Raw genomic sequence first — 22,448 nt, 5'->3', positions numbered from 1 at the left:
CATAGTTAACATAATATTGTTGAGGGACTGGCTTATTAATTCAGGAGGTAGCAATAAATGAAATTCCGTAACCTCGGTCATGGTAGATGTAGCCTAAAGGCTCGCATACTAACATAATTTGTAAATGAGCTAAGCCTACCATTTGAGTGGTTCTTTTGTTGACTGATGCTGTTTTACTTAAATTGTTTTAGGCTATAGTAGGTGGTCTTGTTCCCTTTTAGCTAACTAAGAATGCTATGATCATTTTAGTTTTCTGTTGCCCAGATTATTGGCAGAGGTGTGCTCCGGATGCTGAAATAGACGGTGGATTTTCGGGGTTAAACAACGTAATTGTTTTTTGTAGTCAATACTCAGGTGAGGAAAGTAGATTCATCGTCGACTCATCAAGGACATTATTTATATTTCATAAGTTGTCAACTCGCAAGTGTTTGCTTTCAGCCTCCAAATACAAGCTCATTCTCCCTTACACTATGCTCCCCGCTGTCCCTGGGTGCAGTCACCCCACCCCTCGACTCACTCTCCAATCACATTCAGACACCTTTATTGTCTCGCTGACAATCAAAATTGGTAAAACTCTAACTCGCAATGTGACAAGATTATCCAAAAAATGTAGAGTCTGGTTGGAATGGCCACTTGAACCGGAGTACAACATAGCAAGAATTTTGAAAATCGGATGTTTGATTCCGCAGAAATGTATATATTTTTTTTGTGTGTCAGAAAAAATGGCCTTTTTGGGAAATGTTTTTATGTGATATCGCCTATAGAATATCTGGTATAGTTCATGGGCTACCCCGCCTTTTGCCCAAATTCAGCTTTTTGGGAAATGTTTTTATGTGATTATCGCCTATAGAAAATCTGGTCCAGGGAAGGGGGTACCCCGCCTCTCGCCCAAATTCAGCTTTGATAGAGCTTTTTAGAAGTGGCTACTTCAGCACCAGGCAGTCTTGCGACAGTATCTTCTTTGTACAACCCCAATTCCAATGAAGTTGGGTTAGAATTTAGAACGCATTCCAAAAAAGCTGGGACAGGTGGCAAAAAGACTGAGAAAGTTGAGAAATGCTCATCAAACACCTGTTTGGAACATCCCACAGGTGAACAGGCTAATTGGGAACAGGTGGGTGCCATGATTGGGTATAAAAGGAGCTTCCCTGAATTGCTCAGTCATTCACAGGGTAAGATGGGGCGAGGTTCACCTCTTTGTGAACAAGTGCGTGCGAAAATAGTCAAACAGTTTAAGGACAATGTTCCTCAACCTTCAATTGCAAGGAATTTAGGGATTTCATCATCTACGGTCCATAATATCATCAAAAGGTTCAGAGAATCTGGAAAAATCACTGCATGTAAGCGGCAAGGCCGAAAACCAACGTTGAATGCCCGTGACCTTCGATCCCTCAGGCGGCACTGCATCAAAAACCGACATCAATGTTTAAAGGATATCACTACATGGGCTCAGGAACACTTCAGAAAACCAATGTCAGTTAATACAATTCAGCGGTACATCCATAAGTGCAACTTGAAACTCGACTATGCAAAGCAAAAGCCATTTATCAACAGCACCCAGAAATGCCGCCGGCATCTCTGGGCCCGAGCTCATCTAAGATGGACTGATGAAAAGTGGAAAAGTGTTCTGTGGTCCGACGAGTCCACATTTCTAATTGTTTTTGGAAATTGTGGACGTCGTGTCCTCCGGGCCAAAGAGGAAAAGAACCATCCGGACTGTTATGGACGCAAAGTTTAAAAGCCAGCATCTGTGATGGTATGGGGCTGTGTTAGTGCCAATGGCATGGGTAACTTCTGTGAAGGCACCATTAATGCTGAAAGGTACACACAGGTTTTGGAGAAACATATGCTGTCATCCAAGCAACGTCTTTTTCATAGACGCCCCTGGTTATCAGAATCAGAATCATCTTTATTTGCCAAGTATGTCCAAAAAACACACTAGGAATTTGTCTCCGGTAGATGAAGCCGCTCTAGTACGACAACAGACAGTCAATTGACAGAGAACACTTTTGAGACATAAAGACATTGAGAAAAAGCAATAAAGGGTTGCTAGTTATCTGGTAATGCCGGTACAATTTATTTATTTATTTTTTATAGCAAGACTATGCCAAACCACATTCTGGACGTCTTACAACAGCGTAGCTTCGGAGTAAAAGAGTGCGGGTACTAGACTGGCTTGTCTGCAGTCCAGACCTGTCTCCCATTGAAAATGTGTAGCGCATTATGAAGCGTAAAATACGACAACGGAGACCCCGGACTGTTGAACAGCTGAAGCTGTACATCAAGCAAGAATGGGAAAGAATTCCACCTACAAAGCTTCAACAATGAGTTTCCTCAGTTCCCAAACGTTTATTGAATGTTGTTAAAAGAAAAGGTGATGTAACACAGTGGTAAACATGACCCTGTCCCAGCTTTTTTGGAACGTGTTGCAGCCATAAAATTCTAAGTTAATGATTATTTGCTAAAAACAATAAAGTTTATCAGTTTGAACATTAAATATTTTGTCTTTGTAGTGTATTCAATTAAATATAGGTCGAACATGATTTGCAAATCATTGTATTCTGTTTGTATTTATGTTTAACACAACGTCCCAACTTCATTGGAATTAGGGTTGTAGAATTATTCATGACGTTCACCTGATGTTCCACTGGATTAATTTCGATATTTTTTAGAATGAAATGAAAAAAGCAAACAATAAAAAAACAACAACCTTTTGGGGTAAATATGGCAGTGCAACCCCAAAGACAACATGTTTTTGTCATCGTTTCAGTTCAGGCCAGTGGCATTTACTTGCGCGTTCTGCGACCCAGAAGTATATTGACAACAAACATTCTGAATTGTTCTTTAATACTACTACTACGAATAATAATAATGATAATGTGTTTTCCAAACCTTGAGGTTGTCTCCAGATAGTGTTCCATTTGAATAGTATTTAGGGATCTTGATGCTTATGACATCATTTCCAATGGCTTGCAGGAAGAAGGTAGCAACCACCCACAGCACATTGACGATAAAATAGAGGAATACTGCCTGTTGGGGGTTGAGGAAAAATTAACACAATCATTTAGTACTAATACATTTTGAGTATTTGTCCACTGATTTTTGTATCCTAATTAATCTGTCTCATTGACTGGAAGGAAAGCCCTTTGAAAAGCAGAAGTCAGGAATAGTTTGAAACAATCACTTCAGTTTGAAATGGAGTGGAATCTTCATCTGTGGGACTGTGGCCAACCAATGATTTGGACAGATCTAAACATTGTTATCATGCAAAATATTGGAAATATAAATAATCAATTTCAGACTCAAACAGTTGTCTTCATAATTGTCTTAATCAACTGTACAGGCAAATATTTTCATATGTAAATATTCTAAATTGTAAGACAACTGTAAAATCAAGTTCACCACTAAACACTTTTAAGTTTAAGGACAAAGTAATTTTCTAACACCAACTGTCACCCAGGGGTAAAATGAAGTTAAAGCAAAAAGTCTACTTTTGATAAGTCATGAGGCGTATGGCTGGTAGCCAGTCAGTTGTTATTTTGGAAAAAGGGTTGTAAAAATTGTGTATCAAGACAGTCTAAAATGAATCCTTTGACACTGGCTGAACTGAGCTCTTGTGAGCTAGTTTGTGCATCATGATTTCATGCTTCAATGCCTATTAACATCATGCTTCTACTGGTTTGTGTGGCTTGGCCACCAAGGGGCAGTATACTACAGACATTCAAAATAAATGAAGAGTTTCACAACTGGGTGACTCAGTAAGCTGCAGTAATTAGACTTTACACCGATCTGATCGGCCTGATCGGTATCGGCCGATAATTGGGATTTTATGCTGATCGGGTTTGAACTCATAAGTCGCCGATCTGATCAATGACGTTATTGATCAGCTCCGCAAAATACATTTATTCCGTATCGTTGAATCCAAAAGATGGTTTATTTTTAGCCTTGTCGCGTGTAGTAGTACTGTAAATATCTGATAGCCAATAAAGTTATTTAAAAAAAAACATGTTGGCGGTATGGACAGACCCCTAGACGTGGGAAAAACGTGTGCTGGTGGTCACTGGTGCTCGGGAGAGGACTTTAATTCAAGGCTTGCTTGAGGTTTGTTCACGTACTTTTAATACGATACGGCTCACAAGTATGCAACAAAACGTGATTTTGCCTAGCAAGCTAGTGCTAGCATTAACGGTTGTACCGGCGTTCTGTCGAATCATGCTCTGAAGTTTTGGTGTGTGTGAAGTAATTTAATTACCCATCCATCCATTTTCTACCGCTTATCCGAGGTCTGCTCGCGGACTTCCCTCTCCCCAGTCACTTCATCCAGTAACAATAAAGTAATTTAATTAGCGTAAATTAACACCCATTATTTCTGTCATGTTGTAATGTTGGTTTGACCTGACTGATTAGAATACATGACCTGAAGATATTTTTGAAGATACGCAGTATACAGTACACAAGTATATACAGTATGAACATGTCATTTAAATATAAACAGCTTGAAGCAAGAATTTGGCCTCTTTTTTGAAGAATTGTTCACTATCTGCTGCTTGTTGTGAAGTTCCCTACCACCGTTTCGTGCATGTAACTCAAAAAGGTTTGCTTGCCACTCAAGACAAAAAAAATCGTCCGAGCGACAGCTCATATCTTGAAAATCTCGTAAGTTTAGGTGCCACTGTACATACAATGATTCCCCAACAGGAAGGGAAGTTTACTGACCTTGTTGCGTAGGGACTTTAGCTCTCTGGTGACCTCTTCTAGATGTGCTTTAGTGTCTACAATGGGCTTCAAATAACGCTCGAGCAGCTTTCTCCAGAAGTCATGCTCATCCTACATGCACATACATACAGCAGATGTATTTGCTTCAGTTGAGCACTAATTTAAGTTTTTATTTATTTTTTTCTTTCAGCCTAACTATGATCTTTCAGACCTAAAGGCTGAATCAGCCTCTTACCTCTTCGAGTTTCTGCACCTGAGGGGCAGTCAGAGTTTTCTCGATAGCTCTCTTGACTTTTTTCTCTAATCTTTCCATGCGACTGGTTTTGAGGGTACGCCGAGCCTACGTAGACACACACACGCACGCGCACAGACTCACACACACACACACACACAGACTCGCACGCGCACACACACACACGCTCACACACACACACACACATGCGCGGAGAATCAGAATCCTATTATATTTGGCTAGTTAAGAGCCCGGTAATCAAAGAGACAGTTTAGATGTGATAAAGGCAACACATTGGTCAAATCTGTCATGGAAAATACAGTAATATTTTTTTATTCTGAATGTGGGTCGGAGGAGCCCAATGGATTCTCTATGTGGTTTTACAAAGGTCAATTTCAGAACATGAATTTCATTGTTTTGCCTGTCATTATTACTACCTGCTCCGTCAATTCTTGTTGTAGTTCCTCCAGTTGGCTTTCTGTCAGAACGTCTTCAGGTCCTACTCCATACAGTTGTCCACTGAGAGTGTCTGTTAACATTAATATCAACTCCTCACACACATCCTCTTGATTCTTGTTGCGGAGGGAGTACCTGGTTTTCAAAGAATGAATCAGAACATTTCTGTGTACATTTACAGTCATTGCAACATTTGACGGACATAATGTGATGAATAAAATTCAAATTTTTGCTGTTGTAACACTATTCCATACCGTATTTGTTCTTTTAAGTTCCTCTTCAAGTTGGCAAAGTTCAACTTTTTTAGAAACTCTTCTTTGACTGGATTTACCCATTCTAAGAAGACATGCACACAAATACAAACAGCGTTTTAAAAAAAAAGACATATTCTAATCTTAATTATAATCTATAATCATGTGATGCAATTACACTGCTTGCATTTCAAATCAATAAACATTTGGTACTTGAATTCTGATTACAACTGCTGATTTTCTTTCTCCCCTCCTTGAGCCGTCACCTTATCGTAGTTGTCGGGGGCTCTATGCCCCTGTCAGGGTCACCCATGGCAAACAGGTCCTGAGTGAAGTGACCAGACAAAGCACGGCTCAAAGACTCCTTATGATGATGACAAAAAATGGACTCAGGTTTCCCTTGCCCGGACGCGGGTCACCGGGGCCCCCCTCTGGAGCCATGCCTGGAGGTGGGGCTCGAAGGCGAGCGCCTGGTGGCCTGGCCTGCACAGCCCGAAAGGGTAACGGGCCTGCACAGCCCGAAAGGGTAACGTGTGTGTGTGAGGGGCCGTAGGGGTTGGGTGCAGTGCAAGCTGCATCCAACCGGACCGGCTACAGAAGCTGGCTCTCGGGACGTGGAATGTCACCTCTCTGGCAGGGAAGGAGCCCAAGCTGGTGTGTGAGGTCGTGAAGTTCCGACTAGATATAGTCGGACTCTCCTCCACGCACAGCTTGGGCTCTGGTACCAGTCCTCTCGAGAGGGGTTGGACTCTCTTCCACTCTGGAGTTGCCCACGGTGAGAGGCGCTGAGTAGGTGTGGGTATACCTATTGCTCCCCGGCTCGGCGCCTGTACTTTGGGGTTCACCCCGGTGGACGAAAGGGTAGCCTCCCTCCGCCTTTGGATGGGGGGGCGGGTCCTGACTGTTGTTTGTGCCTATGCACCAAACAGCAGTTCAGAGTACCTACCGTTTGTGGAGTCCTTGGAGGGGGTGCTGGAGAGCGCTCCCGCTGAGAACTCCATCGTTCTGCTGGGGGACTTCAATGCTCATGTGGGCAATGACAGTGAGACCTGGAAGGGCGTGATTGGGAGGAACGCCCCCCCCCCCCCCCCTTATCACAACCCGAGCGGTGTTCTGTTATTGGACTTCTGTGCTCATCACGGATTGTCCATAACGAACACCATGATCAAGCATAAGGGTGTCCACACGTGCACTTGGCACCATGACACCCAAGGTTGCAGTTCGATGATCAGGTGAAGAGAGGGGCGGCGCTGTCAACTGATCACCACCTGGTGGTGAGTTGGCTCCGATGGTGGGGGAAGATGCCGGTCTGACGTGGTAGGCCCAAACGTATTTTGAGGGTCTGCTGGGAATGTCTGGCGGAATCCCCTGTCAGAAGGAGTTTCAACTCCCACCTCCGACAAAACCTTGCTCACGTTCCGGGGGAGGCGGGGGACATCGAGTCCGAATGGACCATGTTCCGCGCCTTCATTGCTGAGGCGGCCGACCGGAGCTGTGGCCGTAAGGTGGTTGTGCCTGTCGTGGCGGCAATCCCCGAACCCGTTGGTGGACACCAACGGTGAGGGATGCCGTCAAGCTGAAGAAGGAGTCCTATCGGGCCTTTTTGGCCTGTGGGACTCCTGAGGCAGCTGATGGGTACCGGCTGGCCAAGCGGAATGCAGCTTTGGTGGTCGCTGAAGCAAAAACTCGGCCATGGGAGGAGTTCGGTGAGGCCATGGAGAAAGACGTCCGGATGGCTTTGAGGAAATTGTGGTCCACCAACCGGCGTCTCAGGAGGGGGAAGCAGTGCACCATCAACACTGTGTATAGTGTGTCCGGGCCCGGTCACCCGGCAGGATCTCAGAGTACAGCCGCTGTTTCAGATGAGGTGGCTGGGGCATCTGATTCGGATGCCTCCCGGACGCCTCCCTGGTGAGGTGTTCCGGGCACGTCCCACCGGGAGGAGACCCCGGGGACGACCCACGACGTGCTGGAGAGACTACATCCTTCAGCTGATCCCCCCGGAAGAGATGGATGAAGTGGCTGGGGAGAGGGAAGTCGGGGCGTCCCTGCTAAAGCTACTGCCCCCGCGACCCGACCTCGGATAAGTGGTAGAAAATGGATGAATGGATTTTCTTTCTTTTTTTTACAGGCATTCAGTCTCTGTTTTGTTGTACAAATGTCATTGAATACTGTATACACAGTAAATTAACCATTTCAGTTATAGGGCTTCTCACCGCTAATAGGAAGGTCTTCACTGTCTTGTTTGTCGTCATACTCGTCATCATCATCATCATCATCATCATCAGATGGACTTGTTGAAATACTCTGTTTTTCCACACTATCATCACTACACACACACACACACACACACACACACACACACACCTACACATCATCTACATGTTTGACTAATTTTACAAAAGAAAAATACAGTTGACCTTCAGAACTCAAATGGTTTGGCAATGGTTTGTTTTGTCCCCCCATTTTATTGCGCCTATAATGTGTAAATGGAAAGTATTTCCCAAGGGGACCAGTGCTAAGTCAAATTATGTACTCCTGCCTAACACTTAAAATTGTGAACATTTAACTTCTAGTTAATGTTAGTTATGGTTCAACTCTATTTCATTCATTGTGTGGGGTGAATAACTGAACTTTGAGCAGCTGATTGCAATGAATTATGTTAGGTTACTCAGGGCCACTGTAATTCACAAAGAGGTGAATAAAAAAAAAATGAGTTACGTGTTTTTGGAGATGGTGTCGAAAACTTTCAACTCCCTCCTGTCTTTATCAGTCAGAGGTTTCTTTCCTTCTTGTTCTGCTGCTTTGTTGGTGTCAGCTTGTGGCTCCACGTTTGAAGCAGCCTGTTGATTTGTTTCCACGGCCGTGATTGGAGGGGGAGAGGCTTTGTGTCCAGTCTGTCCTGTGATTTGTTGAATCATCAGGTTCTCCGTTTCCTGAGTTATCTGTCGATTCAAACCAGAAGGTGAGAAACACGCATCCATTGGGTGCACAGGGTGCATGTTCACGTCACCTGTAACTTCATGTCCCAGCAGCAGAGTCTGCAGTTTCGATCACACAGGATGTTATGGTTTTTCTTTATCTCTGTTCCTCCCCTAACAGGTTAAACAGAGAAAAAAAAGATGAAACACAAAATTATAAAGACCTAAGGTCTGATCATTTAAACTGCCAATACCAAATACCTACACGCTGTCATACCTATTAGATTAATTTAGACTAGTTCAGAAAATATGTTTATTGAATAATTTAGTATTTCTTAATCATAAAAAAAATGCATACAGATTGGGCATGCATTAAGTATTGAATGTTCAAATGTTAATAATCAGTACATTACTTGTTGGATTCCCTCGTGCCCCAGGTTACAATGTGCATGTTAACTAGTGAGTAGATGGTCAGTAGAAGGTAGCCACTAGGAATACAGATGAAATACATCAGGCCATAGATGATCATTCCTGTCAAGAGAAAAATACCATCACAATGCACAACATGACATCATCTAATATCAATGTGAGAATGCTGATAATAATGTCATCTTTACGTACCAAATTCCTCGGGGTGGAGGATAGCGGTCACTAAGTACATGATTGTCATAGAAACAAGGAAGACACCAGTTGGGGTCAGGAATGTGCCTTGAACCACCATATCACCTAGGAGGCAGAGTGATGTTTAATCTCACATTGAAGCCTAAAAAACCTTCTCTAAAGAATCACAGACAGGAGTTGCAAACATCAAAATAAAGTCACAAAAATCCAGATATATGCTCACCGATTATAGAAAACAAGGAAGCCGTCATGAGGAAGGCATACAGAACACTCATAATAGCAGCGATAGTTATCTGGTTGTTTGGTTTGGCAATGAAACAAATGATGATGTAGAACACAGGGGGAATGCTTGCAATGACGATGGAAAGTGTACCAGCGATTTTAAAGACAAACTGGAAAGCACCTGCAGGAAAGAACAACAGAATACAAAATAGGTTTGTGTTATGGGAATTACATGTACAAAAAAAAACACATTTCAAAACAGACATCTGGCCAATTATAACTTACCTGCCACCATAAGAGTCACAGAGGCTGGTCCAAGAATCGAGGAACCAACAGTGAACATCTGGTAGAAAATATAAAGTCTGGATATGGAGGAGTTTCTCTTCACCGTCTCTGCACCACTGTGATCATTAGTACAAAAGAGTTCATATTAATCTGATGGCACTAAATGAGCTAATTCTTTTAACTACAGTAGAGTGTAAGTCTCAAAGAGTGACATTTTATTTCAGCGTTTTAAAATCTCTTAATAAAAAAACCCCACTGACCTGTGCAGGAGATCCAGTGTATTAGCTAGTGTGGATGGTCCCCACCGTCTCCTCTGGTTATAAAATTCTTTAAACTCTTGTGGTGAGTTGGTGTAGGCATCAGATGCAGCATTGTATTCCACACGCCACCCTTGTTGCAGTAGCAAAGTACACAACCAACGATCCTCCCCTAGATAATTTAGGCAATACAAATACATGCAAAAATATTGCAAATAGCTGATATTGAGGAAAACGTTATGGCACAATCTTGACCTTGGTCATATTGTACGTATTCCGCAGCTCTTGTGGCAGTCGTTGTGTATCTCTTCAGCACGTTGTCATCCATTAAGGCCGACGCTCGAAAGAGACTGAAACATCCTGGGCTGCACAGCACAGACCCAAACACATGTTCTGCTGTCTTCTGTAGCCAGTGACCAACTGCATACTCAAACTTCTGGTACCACACCATTGGACCTGAAGGTTATTGAGACAGAGCGTAGAAATTTTGTTTCTAAACTGGACCTCAATTTACTAAAATATATATGAGGAAAAACTGAACCACTCGGTTGCAGTGAGAGGGAAATCTACAATAACGACAATTACGTACCGTACGCCTGGAAGTCTGTATTGAAACCTGGCACGCTAACGAAAAGGAACCGTGAGAGAATGCCGCTCACACACGTCAGAATGAGTGCGCTCACTTTACTTTCCTCAGACAGGGCTTATGATACAGGCGATTTTTCACTCTAATCTGCCCTTCGCCAGCATGGCTAATGAGGAAAATCTTTGTATCGCCACTACCTGTTTCAATTCATCATTGGCGATGTGGCGAGTGAACACTGCCATCATTAATTATATAATGTTTATCCTTCTGATCTAAAAAGTAGGTTACTATTCATGTTTTAAATATTTTCATTTCATTATTTTGTGTTATTCGTGTGTAATCTGATGATTGGCGGGGCGGCGACCTAGCGTTCTCTATTGGCTAGCTGCCACTGATTTTAAGTCAGTTTATTACAAAAAAGATGTTTTAAAAATCACTTTGCCAAAAATTCTTTGCTTACCCATTCCGGTAGGATGGATTCGTCCACAGGCTGCCCCTACATTTTCATACATCCTCAGCCTGCCAATCAAAGTGTTAATTGTAATCAATCAGAATGTTAATTTACCTTTGATAATTTGTGTTGTTGAATAAAAACCAGAAAGCTCCAGTGTTAAACAAAGTGTCAAACTTAATTGGATAATCTTCCTTTGGTGTCATTCATTTTGTGTGGAAAATATTACTGGATTACTGGATTCCCCAAAGCTGCGATAGGATACATTTGTCTGATACTGACCTGTCGACTAACAGAATCACAGCTTTAGGTTGGAAGTCGGTGTCTCCGTCCAGAGCCAGGATGTATACGTTGTCATCTGAGATTAATCTTCTTTTGTTGTCATTGTCATACTGGGGCATGAGGAAAATCTCACCATCCAAAGAGATTAAAGACTCTCTGCATAGGTTATTCTGGCGCTAGAAAAACAAAACAAAAACATTTGGTTTACATAAACTGCATTTCACACTTGAAAAATTATAGACGGTAGTAAAAAAGTCTTACTTTGGTCTGAGGGTTTTTGGCAATATAGCCCTTCCAGCCAAGTAGATAATACATGTACATAATCTAAAACACAAAAATGTTACATGTCATTTACAAAAATATAATATGTATTTTTAAATATGTTCTTGGACATACAGTATCCAAGTAAAAGTAGGGTAGCCACTTTCAGGTTCCTGGTTAACTGTTAATTTTGTGCATTTAATTGTATCAAATTTGTTTACTTTGATGATTGGAAGACAATTACTGTATATCCCTCTTGCCTGTTTAGTTCAACAAGCAAAACTTTGTGTGCCTTAAATGTCGGTCAGCTCCATGCCTAAGGTTCTGTCACAAATTTACAGTAAGTGCTGTTCTTGAAGAACATTCCAAAGTTAAATTTCAGCCATGTCGGTTTAGACTTCGCCAGAATCGCCACACATATTCCTAATCCGTATGAGCAGAACACCACCCCCACTAATTTTGCTGTAGTGATAAACCCATGTTCTCACGGTACATACCTGCGACCATCTTTTCTTGTTCCTGATAAGACCTTTGTCTTTAAGGTGAATGTAGAGCATGTTGCCTTCTGGCATAACAAATACAAGTCTGCCACCATATGGAGTTTCCACAATAGATACATCATCAGGCTCTTTGTTGGTAAAAACCCTGGATGAAAAGTGATTGTTTTGATGAGATACATATATTTCTTCAAGCTGTAAACTAGTTGAGACTGAATCCACAGCGCCTCTGCTGGTTGCAGCCAAGTAGAGCACTCAATTTTCAAGATGCCATTAATCAACAATCAATTACACACAGACAAATTGTTTACAATCGATTGATCAATTATCAATTACTACTGCTTACAATGAAGGTGAGACCTCACCTGTAAACCTCGATGACAACCTGAGTCAAGTCATTAACATATGAATTAACCAGCCTCTTCCCTGTGTCTTTTTCAGTCATAAACCCATCATCCACATAAATGTGACACTCAAAATCAAAGCAGTCCTTATGTTCCTCTTTTGGATCACCTCGATAACGGTCCAACCTTAAAACAAAAAATAAATTATTACTGCTGCAGAGGCCTGACAATTGATAATTTTACTGCTCTCAGTGGTCTCATGAGTTGCTGCAATGCGAACCTGAACATGGAAGTCAGAATCTTAAGCATTTCATCATAGGTCTCATGCCACATGGTGGCACATAGATAGAGCACACAGTTCTGGATGTTGTCTTGGCTGTAGCAGACAAAAGACAGAAGAGCTGTAGTGTTAAGTACTGTATTTCAGATCAAATCATTACCATTACAAATAATTTTGTAATCCATCAATGTACTGACTTTAAGAAGCATAATTTATACAAATGCACATTTCAAATTAATCACGACTACTTAAAGGAAGTTTTGCATATCAGCAAACAAACCTAACGAAAGTAGAATGGCACTCTATAGAGCACAGCCAAGGTGGGCGGGGGCACGTCTGACCCCAGGGAGCTTGCCTGTAGGTGTGAATGTGAGTGAGAATGGTTGTTTGTTTGTATGTGCCCTGCGATTGGCTGGCAACCAGTTCAGGGTGTACCCCGCCTCCTGCCTGATGATAGCTGGGATAGGCTCCAGCACGCCCGCGACCCTTGTGAGGAGAAGCGGCGCAGAAAATGGATGGATGGATTGATGGTTTACTTATAACAATTTTATAGACATGATACTATTTATATATGGAGAGTGGAGTGGGGGCGGGAAATGTTTTCTGATTCCTGGGAGGGCGTAAAAGAAAATAATTGAGAAGCACCCCACTAAGGTCATCAGCTCCCACTTGAATAACGGGTATGCCCGTGTGTATATTTGGCAATATACAGTCAAGTGTTTTGAGTTTTTTTCTCTTGACACTGATCACACAGCCCTGTTGGGTGTTTTGTAGGTAAAGTATTTTAATTAGTTTGTTTTGCTGTAACACACCCTCCTCCACCTTCTTATGTAGTGGTTTGCCCTCGCAATCGCAAGTAATAACTGTCAAGATTGAAGATAAAAAAAAAAAAAAAAGTCCTTTCACCCTTGCATTTTCACACTTGGTGTTGGTAACTTGGTAATACTCAGTGCATTGTTATTGAATCCTTCCGCTTGAGACTTTCTCACCTTTCTTGGTTTCGAGCCCGAGACACCTTCATCTTGGTGTTGAGTAACAAAGATAAGTCTATGAAAGCGGATTCATAGAGACGCCGAACAAAGAGCTGAGAGGTTCTCTCTATACGCTGGACCTAAGAGGTAGCAAGCAAGAGATGCATTTAGCCGTGTCATCTACCATGTGCCATGCATGATACAGTGGGTACGGAAAGTTTTCAGACCCCCTTAAATTTTTCACTCATTGTTATCTTGCAGCCATTTGTTAAAAAAATGGCTACACACAGAACCACAAGAAACGTAATTGTTGAGATTTCTGCTGATTTATTAAAAAAGAAAAACTGAATTATCACACAGCCATAAGTATTCAGACCCTTTGCTCAGTATTTAGTAGAAGCACCTTTTGAGCTAGTTCTGTCAGGTTGGATGGTGAACGTTGGTGGGCAGCCATTTTCAGGTCTTTCCAGAGATGCTCAATTGGGTTTAAGTCAGGGCTCTGGCTGGGCCATTCAAAAACAGTCACGGAGTTGTTCTGAACCCACTCCTTTGGTATTTTAGCTGTGTGCTTAGGGTCATTGTCTTTTTTGAAGGTGAACCTCTGGCCATCTTAGGTTCTGAGCACTCTGGAGAAGGTTTTGTCCAGGATATCCCTGTCCCTGGCCGCATTAATCTTTTCTTCGATTGCAACCAGTCTCCCTGTACCTGCAACTGAAAAACACACCCACAGCATGCCACAACCATGCTTCACTGTTGGGACTGTATTGGCCAGGTGATGAGCAGTGCCTGGTTTTCTCCACACATGTCACTTAGAATTAAGGCCAACAATTTCTATCTTGGTCTCATCGGACCAGAGAATCCTATTTCTCACCATCTTGGAGTCCATCAGGTGTGTTTTTAGCAAACTCCATGTGGGCTTTCATGTGTCTTGCACTGAGGAGAGGCTTCCGTCGGGCCACTGGTGGAGGGCTGCAGTGATGGTTGACATTCTAGAACTTTCTCCCATCTCCCGACTGCATCTCTGGAGCTCAGCCACAGTGATATTTGGGTTCTTCTTTACCTCTCTCACCAAGGCTCTTCTCCTCCGATTGCTCAGTTTGGCGGGACGGCCAGCTCTAGGAAGGGTTCTGATCGTCCCAAACGTCTTATGGAGGCCACTGCCTTAAGTGCAGCAGAATTTGTTTTTGTAACCTTGGCTAGATCCGTGCCTTGCCACAATTCTGTCTCTGAGCTCGTCAGGCAGTTCCTTTAACCTCATGATTCTCATTTGCTCTGACATGCACTGTGAACTGTAAGGTCTTATGTAGACAGGGGTGTGGCTTTCCTAATCAAGTCCAATCAGTATAATCAAACACAGCTGGACTCCAATGAAGGTGTAGAACCATCTCAAGGATGATCAGAAGAAATGGACAGCACCCGAGTTAAATATATGTCACAGCAAAGGGTCTAAATATTTATCGCTGTGTGATATTTCAGTTTTTCTTTTTCAATAAATCAGGAAACATTTCAACAATAAGAATTTTTTCCGTCAATATGGGGTGCTGTGTACATTAATAAGGGAAATAAAATTACTTAAATAATTTTAACAAATGGCTGCAATATAACAGAGTGAAAAATTTAAGGGGTCTGAAAACTTTCCGTACCCACTGTATATGTTTATTCAAACTGTGATATATTTGTTTCTCTTTCTTAAAACATGCACACACCTTGCATACAAATTACAAAACGTGTATAAAGTAAGTGCCTACCTTTATCTTCCATACGTAATAAGTGCATGTGACCACTCCTGACCACATACATACTCCCTCAAGTGCCAGCATAGAAAAAGGCCATTGCAAGTAATAGCTGTCAATCAAATTACCAATTATTATCTGGGAGGGAGTAGATGCATATTATACTGTACTGTACATTGGCATATAACTTAATGTAATGTCATGAAACATTAAAATACACAGTTAATGTGTAAGTACCTGTTAAGTGATGTCCGGCACATGCTCCTTGTGAGTTCTACTAAGATCACAGGGGTTGTGTTCTTTTGGCTCAAGAAGAACAAGCCTTCGCAAAACTCTGAAATGGAAAACACATTTTAATTTTCTGTAAGAAATTATGAGTTTTCAAACAGCTCACCTGTGATGCTCTCACGTTGTGCGCCGTCCAATTTTTGTGCTTGAGTTATGAAAAGTATCAGTCCCAATAGAAGCACTGAAGGTCCTGTGCAACACAAGGGCAAGGCAAAACTCATCCTGACAGCGTGAATCTTACAGGCCACCACTCCAAACCAGTGGCATGCTGCTGAGCAGAAGGCCTTAGGCAAGAGACAATGGGCTGGTTAGTGCCAGCAATGTCAATATAAAATGAATAGGCTTGTTGGGAAGACATTGACTCTTTATTTGTCGCTGTGATGTAATTGATCTTATCAATCAATTTTGACAACAAGTGCAGTATAAAGGGTTAGTTAGCCTGCTTTTAACCACCACCTACCTGTAAGAAAAACAGCACCAGCCCTACTTGTAACAATTCCCAATCTTCACTCTTTAAATTGAAGTCTGACCAGCTGATGGAGTTTTCAATAAGGACATGGTGAAACAGGTATACAGCCCCTAGGAATTAAAATAATCTGTAAATTATTTACAAAACTGAATCACATGATGACAAAAATGACAGTAGGTAAACTATACCAGCTATAGTTAACTGTAAAATTATTATAGGTTGTAATATAAGGCGGCAGTGCCGGTGGACAACTGGTTAGCACATCTGCCTCACAGTTCTAAGGGCCCGGGTTCAAATACACATGCATGGTAGGTTAATTAAAGACTCTCAATTGCCCATATGTGTCAATGTGAGTGTGAATGACTGTTTGTCTATATGTGTCCTGCAATTGACTGGCGAACAGTTCAGGGTGTACCCCTCGTATCGCCCAGAGTTAGCTGAGATAGCCGGCAGCACGCCTGTTTTTATACCAAGCAGTTGAGTTTGATTCACTTGATTTTCACCAACATGTATTGTATTATTGCTTGACATATGTGCTGCTTCACTTCATGGATTTTGGTTGTGTAGATTTTGTGTGATCCTGCTGACTAACAAGCCACCCAACCAACCACTGGGTGAATACAATACCTAACACTACCAGTTGTCTTGTGGTTTTGAAGAATATCAAAATAACCACAGTGGTATTGAGCCTAATATGGGAATTGAAAGACACTGCCTTTCTTTGAATAGATGAGGATTGTCATTTTCATGACTGCAACAATGGAGGTAGCGCGTTACACTGTGTTGTGCCTGCAACAAAACTGTACTACTTGATGAAAACTATGTAAATGTATCCATAATGCCATTTTATACCTAATCTAGAAAGCATTATTGCACTTCTAAAAACATCTTTACGCCAATATTTGATCTCTATAGTTGATGCTTGACACAAATTATGAAAAAAGCATAAGGGTGTTGATATCAAGACCTGTTATCAAAAACTGTTTAATTTTGTCAGCAGATTCTTTGTGAGTGTTGTTCCAGACAGTGATTGCAGATAATTACCTATGACAATTATCCTCAGAATGCTGCTGATGACAAACACAAAGTCCCTGAAACCATCCAGTTCTGACAATGTATCCTTGAGGAAGACAACAAAACAGCCTCGGTATTTTATAATTACAAAGTCCAAATACAAAATAGTTCAACATGGGTTAATCTAGGATCAGAAATGTAAGTATTGAATGTCAAGCACACAGGACATTTGGAAACACAAAAAAACATTCACGAATAGTGGAATATGTTGTTTAAATAATTTTCAACTTGGAAAACTTCAATTCAATAAAATACACTCTGCAATGTTGTATAGGTTTATCAGGTAATTCTAAAATAATAAAATATTCAAAATAAACAATAAACTCAGTTTTTTTAAATAACTGAACTCTTGAAGGCTGAACTTTTGGTTAATGAAACTGGAGGTAAAGTCTCATTCAATGTTACACAATTTATCCAGTTTGGTGTGCAAATCATGGTAGTGTAGAAGACCATACGTGGCGACCTCAAGAGCTTAGGTAATACAATAATTCAAGTGGACTTGCCTGAGTTTGTGACAGATACAGTTTTTATTACAACATGATAACGTATGTTTTAACCCTAATATTGCACTACCAACTTGTGTCACTCTGTTCAAACAATCCACAAGAATTGACAAGTGACTGTTCTGCCAACAGAGCAATAGGAGAAAGCGACCTGACACTGCACCAGTTACTTAAGTATCAACGTGACAAGATTTCCCAAAAATGACAGTCTGTCAAAATACTAAATGCGGTTGGAATGGCCACTTCAACCTGAGTAAAACGCACCAAAACGCACCAAAAAAAAAATAAAAAATCTCCATATAATTACTACTATTACATGTCGTATTTTGAAAATACAGATATGCGATTTTTCCATAACAGTTCTTGGGTGTCTTAATGGAAACAGCTGTGGCATGCTTGAGTCAAAATCCCCCATATACAAGCAATAAAAAAAAAAACTAATTTCCATAATTAAGGGTGCTATGAAGAAAAAGGGTTCAACACATAAAACTGAAAATAAAAAAGAAATGCTTACACGTTTCTGTGATGAAAAGTTAAATAATTTGATATTAGATGAACTGTGAAAAGACTAATTAAAATGAACTCATTAAATTATTATTATTTACGGGCAACATTATGGAAAAGTAGACTTTACCTGAAGGCGATTTGTAGCTTGCATTGGATTCTCCCACCAACACAAAGAGACAAGAAGTGAGGCAAGAATTCCAATTCCTACATAGATAAAGCAGTCCGCACTCTGGCTATCCACAAATGATGATACACGGACATAATAGTCAATTCCCAGCAGGCTGTATCCTGTTGGGACACATGAATAAATGTGAGCTGACATGCTTATAAGAAACAACTTTTGGCTTCACTCGCACAGAAGAATAAAATAAGAATTTTCTTAACGAATATGATGATGGACTCGGAACCGTGAGGCTACAGCTGTTCAGAATTTAGTTTTGTTGTATTTTATAGCTCCAAATTACCTTCTGTAGTGATACAAAATCCAACAGTGGAAAGAGAGTGCACTGCTTGTACTGTAATTAAAGTCACCTAGTCTTTAGAAAATAAGAGAAAACCATAGATATAGATTACAATTACCAGCACATGTTAGAATGAGGGAGCAGATTGGGAATATAATTTTCCAAGTTTCTGCCTGTAGTTGAAAGGTGATCTGAAGAAGTGCAGACATAATACTGACACCCCCACTGATGAACAGATTTGTCAGTACGTCAAATTGAGGCATCACCACAAGTACCAAGATTGAGGTACCAATCGACACCAGGCATTCAATGGCACAAATCTGAAAAAGAAAAATGACACTATTACATTCAATTCATCAGTCATTGTATTTGTCAGAAAACAGCAGCAAGAGAGCTTTCATAAACGCAAAAAGTCAGAATCGAGTAATAAATGTCACTTACAAATGACATGGTCTTCAGGTTGGGCTGTACGAAGCTCTTGAAGGCACACTTCCACAGTGATTTTATGAACACCAGAAAGTTTGGGCAAACAAGGCAGAACACCAACATCAGCATGTAGAACTGTTTTTCCTTTGGGCTGCGCATGGATTTTGGACTGGATAACGTTGACAGCACCAAAAGAGAGCCCTGATTGGCCAGACCAAAACACGTTAATCCTGACACTTTATTTTTATCCATAGTTGACAATGCATATTAAAAATCTAAAATAAAGCCACTGATGAGTATCATTTAAACAAAATTGGCATTTTTTAATCATACCTTAGCAACAACGGCACTGGTCAGGACAGCTATACCTACAATAACAGCCACCAGGTACTGGGCCAATTGGAAGCACCTTCTCTTCTGTTCCTTCTCAGCTCCTATTGGGTTGAGTTGGAATGGATCCCATCTTTCCCTGAGTCATGCACACAGGCCATATTAATGTTATAACTTTTATAATGAACCGTGGTTGTGCTATTATTACTGCACAATTATCTGGGGTAAAATAAGGGCATTATATCATAGCCTGCGTCCTCGGAGGAGAAATTTGTTGTATTCTGATAATTCACTTACTTAGAAGAGATGTAGAAGCAATGGAGTTTAAAACATCTTGCCTGCATGTGACCCAGACAGCATGTATAAAGTTGCAAAGTTGTATTCCGGATTATAACGAGAAATGTATGGTTGTAGTCGACCATTGTGCAACACACTGGTCTAGATATGTGCTATATATGTATCATAAATTGTTCAAAAACACAGAATAGTTTTTCCACCTTTCATAAACTGTTACTGTATACTTATTACATATATTGTAAAAAAGAAACAACCTCTTTTTCGCCATAACTGTTTTTATTATTTTACGAAAATAGAAATGTGAAATAGGATTTTATACGTTTACATCAGGGGCCAGATTTGGTGAGGTGGAAATGTGGGGTGCCGACCATTTAGCCTGACATTCTTTTTTACATGGAACACCAATAAATCTAAACAAATTTGAGCAAACCAGTCTGTCTTTCATATTAGACTTTTTAAATTTAAATTTCAAGATACTTAAACATGTCTTTTGGTTCATTTGAAACATGACATATCATTGGCAATTAAATGTTCACTGAACTTTTAAAGTTAAAAAATAGGGAAATAAGAAACAGTATTCACCAGTGAAAGTTACATTTCAAACATGAAATATCACCACTGGCAATTAAATGTTCTCTGAACTTTTTAATTCAATAACAGGGAAATACGTAAAAAATCATATTGACCAGTGCAGGGTTCATTTGAAACATGGCATATCTTTGAAAATAAATGTTCACTGAACTTTTAAAGTTAAAAAACAGTGAAATAAGTAACAGTATTCACCAGTGCAAATTACCTTTCAAACATGAAATATCATCACTGGCAATTAAATGTTCTCTGAACTTTTTAATTCAATAACAGGGAAATATGTAAAAAAGTCATATTGACCAGCGCAGGGTTTATTTGAAACATGGCATATTGTTGAAAATATATGTTCACTGAACTTTTAAAGTTCAAGTTCAAGTTTTGATCCTAATAAAACAAAAATTAATCCACTGAGATTTTTATATCAGTCAGTGTAAATGACAGACGACTTGCCTGTATTAATGTGTCGGGTGATACTGCGATCTGGGTTGCAGAACAAAGGTCAGGTCTGGCTCAATGGCAGTGGTATTAATGCGCAAGATGTCACGCAGGTGAGAGTCAGTTAGTCGTGTCCACACGCGGCTCTTGTTAAAGTTCATAATCGAGAATGAATCTCACACAAATACGTCGATCGAAACAAGCTCAGTTTTTTCTTAGCAAATGTTCGAATCTCATGGAACCTGCCTTTATCCAACTGTCGGTAAAAGTTGGCGAGAGAGAGCTGCTGGTGTCGACTGTGGCTCTCGGCGTCACACTGCAGCTCAATGAGCTCCAGCTGCAACTGGTCAGGAGCATCATCAGGTTCCACGGAGAAAGGTGAGGAAAAAAAGCGTGATCTCCTTCTCAACGGCTGCAAAATCCCGAAAGTGTTGCCGGAACTCTTCAGCTAGAGATAGAATGTCTGCTGCATACTTCCTCGTTTGCGCACAGATATTGCTCTGTGGGAAACTGGTCATTAGTGGCACGGTGGACGACTGGTTAGCACATCTGCCTCACAGTTCTGAGGACTGGGGTTCAAATCCGGTCCCCGCCTGTGTGGCATTTGCGTGTTCTCCCCGTGCTTGCGTGGGTTTTGTCCGGGCACTCCGGTTTCCTCCCACATCCCAAAAACATGCATGGTAGGTTGATTGAAGACTCTAAATTGCCCTTAGGTGTGAATGTGTGCGCAAATGGTTGTTTGTTTATATGTGCCCTGCGATTGGCTGGCGACCAGTTCAGGGTGTACCCCGCCTCTTGCCCGAAGATAGCTGGGATAGGCTCCAGCACGCCCACGACACTTGTGAGGGTAAAGCGGTACGGAAAATAGATGGATGGATGGAAACTGGTCATGATTTCTTGCAGCGCTGGGAAGTGTGTGGTATTGGGCTGGGGTTGTGACGGGTATCTTTCGAAAAGTTCCAGCTTGGTGTGAATATAAAGTTGGCTTATGACTGCATCTGTGTTCAGCACGTTCAAGTGCTTTGTTGTTTCAACTAGAAAACCTAAATCAGCCAGCCAAACTGGGTCTCTCATAGGCTGTCCCTTTTCTGCCAAGAACTCTCCGATTTGCTGCCTAAGAGAGTAGAAGCGATGCAGTGCAGAGCCACGACTGAGCCATCTCATGTCGGTGTGATAGACAACATCTCCATATTCAGCATGGATCTCGATTAGAAACCTTTGAAACTGACGGTGGCACAGCGATTTGGAGCGGATATAGTTAATAGTCTTCATCACCGCTTTCATAACATGTTCATATTTGAGATGTTTGGCACATAGAACTTGCTGGTGAATGATACAATGGAGTTACAAAGGAGCACCTTTACCTCCTTCTTCGCTGACTTTGTTGCATATTAGTGTTGATAATCCACTCCGGTCGCCAGTCATGGAAGGTGCGCCATCCGTGATAATACCAGAAATTTTATTCCACGGGAGTTTCATGTCATCTACGGCGGCGCAAACAGAAGAGAATACATTGGTTCCTCTTGTTTGGTTTTTAAAGCTCTTGAGGTCAAGTTGCTCTTCATCCATCCATCCATTTTCTGAACCGCTTATCCTCCTCACAAGGGTCGCGGGAGTGCTGGAGCCAATCCCAGCTATCATCGGGGAGGAGGCGGGGTACACCCTGAACTGGTTGCCAGCCAATCGCAGGGCACACATTGTCCA

General features: G+C 41.3%; 2 protein-coding genes across 6 annotated transcripts in view; one reads left to right on the top strand and one right to left on the bottom strand.

The window, feature by feature from the left end:
* Nucleotides 1-22,448, top strand: part of LOC133396537 (CUB and sushi domain-containing protein 1-like) — a 620,476-nt gene that overhangs the window by 1,535 nt on the left and 596,493 nt on the right. The gene's annotated exons all lie outside the window — the stretch shown is intronic.
* Nucleotides 1-22,448, bottom strand: part of chs1 (chitin synthase 1) — a 29,260-nt gene that overhangs the window by 4,085 nt on the left and 2,727 nt on the right. For 3 of the 4 annotated variants that reach the window (XM_061666553.1, XM_061666560.1, XM_061666545.1), the window contains exons 3-32: nt 19,428-19,563; nt 19,110-19,295; nt 18,787-18,988; nt 18,335-18,495; nt 17,168-17,243; nt 16,115-16,233; nt 15,761-15,938; nt 15,604-15,700; nt 15,382-15,478; nt 13,652-13,773; nt 12,663-12,758; nt 12,404-12,568; nt 12,039-12,186; nt 11,542-11,604; nt 11,281-11,456; nt 11,008-11,066; nt 10,217-10,417; nt 9,965-10,133; nt 9,705-9,820; nt 9,421-9,600; nt 9,198-9,302; nt 8,990-9,107; nt 8,669-8,750; nt 8,377-8,600; nt 7,872-7,984; nt 5,659-5,740; nt 5,386-5,539; nt 4,952-5,056; nt 4,717-4,827; nt 2,893-3,030 (exon numbers count right to left, since the gene is read on the bottom strand). In XM_061666553.1, the coding sequence (XP_061522537.1) occupies nt 2,893-3,030; nt 4,717-4,827; nt 4,952-5,056; nt 5,386-5,539; nt 5,659-5,740; nt 7,872-7,984; nt 8,377-8,600; nt 8,669-8,750; nt 8,990-9,107; nt 9,198-9,302; nt 9,421-9,600; nt 9,705-9,820; nt 9,965-10,133; nt 10,217-10,417; nt 11,008-11,066; nt 11,281-11,456; nt 11,542-11,604; nt 12,039-12,186; nt 12,404-12,568; nt 12,663-12,758; nt 13,652-13,773; nt 15,382-15,478; nt 15,604-15,700; nt 15,761-15,938; nt 16,115-16,233; nt 17,168-17,243; nt 18,335-18,495; nt 18,787-18,988; nt 19,110-19,295; nt 19,428-19,563 (3,979 nt within the window). Of the gene's footprint in view, nt 1-2,892; nt 3,031-4,716; nt 4,828-4,951; nt 5,057-5,385; nt 5,540-5,658; nt 5,741-7,871; nt 7,985-8,376; nt 8,601-8,668; nt 8,751-8,989; nt 9,108-9,197; nt 9,303-9,420; nt 9,601-9,704; nt 9,821-9,964; nt 10,134-10,216; nt 10,418-11,007; nt 11,067-11,280; nt 11,457-11,541; nt 11,605-12,038; nt 12,187-12,403; nt 12,569-12,662; nt 12,759-13,651; nt 13,774-15,381; nt 15,479-15,603; nt 15,701-15,760; nt 15,939-16,114; nt 16,234-17,167; nt 17,244-18,334; nt 18,496-18,786; nt 18,989-19,109; nt 19,296-19,427; nt 19,564-22,108; nt 22,346-22,448 lie in introns of those variants that run through there. The other variant, XM_061666569.1, reaches the window with a different exon arrangement.

Source organism: Phycodurus eques, chromosome 2 (genome assembly GCF_024500275.1).
Source record: "Phycodurus eques isolate BA_2022a chromosome 2, UOR_Pequ_1.1, whole genome shotgun sequence".
NCBI lineage: Eukaryota > Metazoa > Chordata > Actinopteri > Syngnathiformes > Syngnathidae > Phycodurus > Phycodurus eques.
Note: the sequence above shows the minus strand (reverse complement) of the source record. Positions and strands in the feature narration are given on the sequence as shown.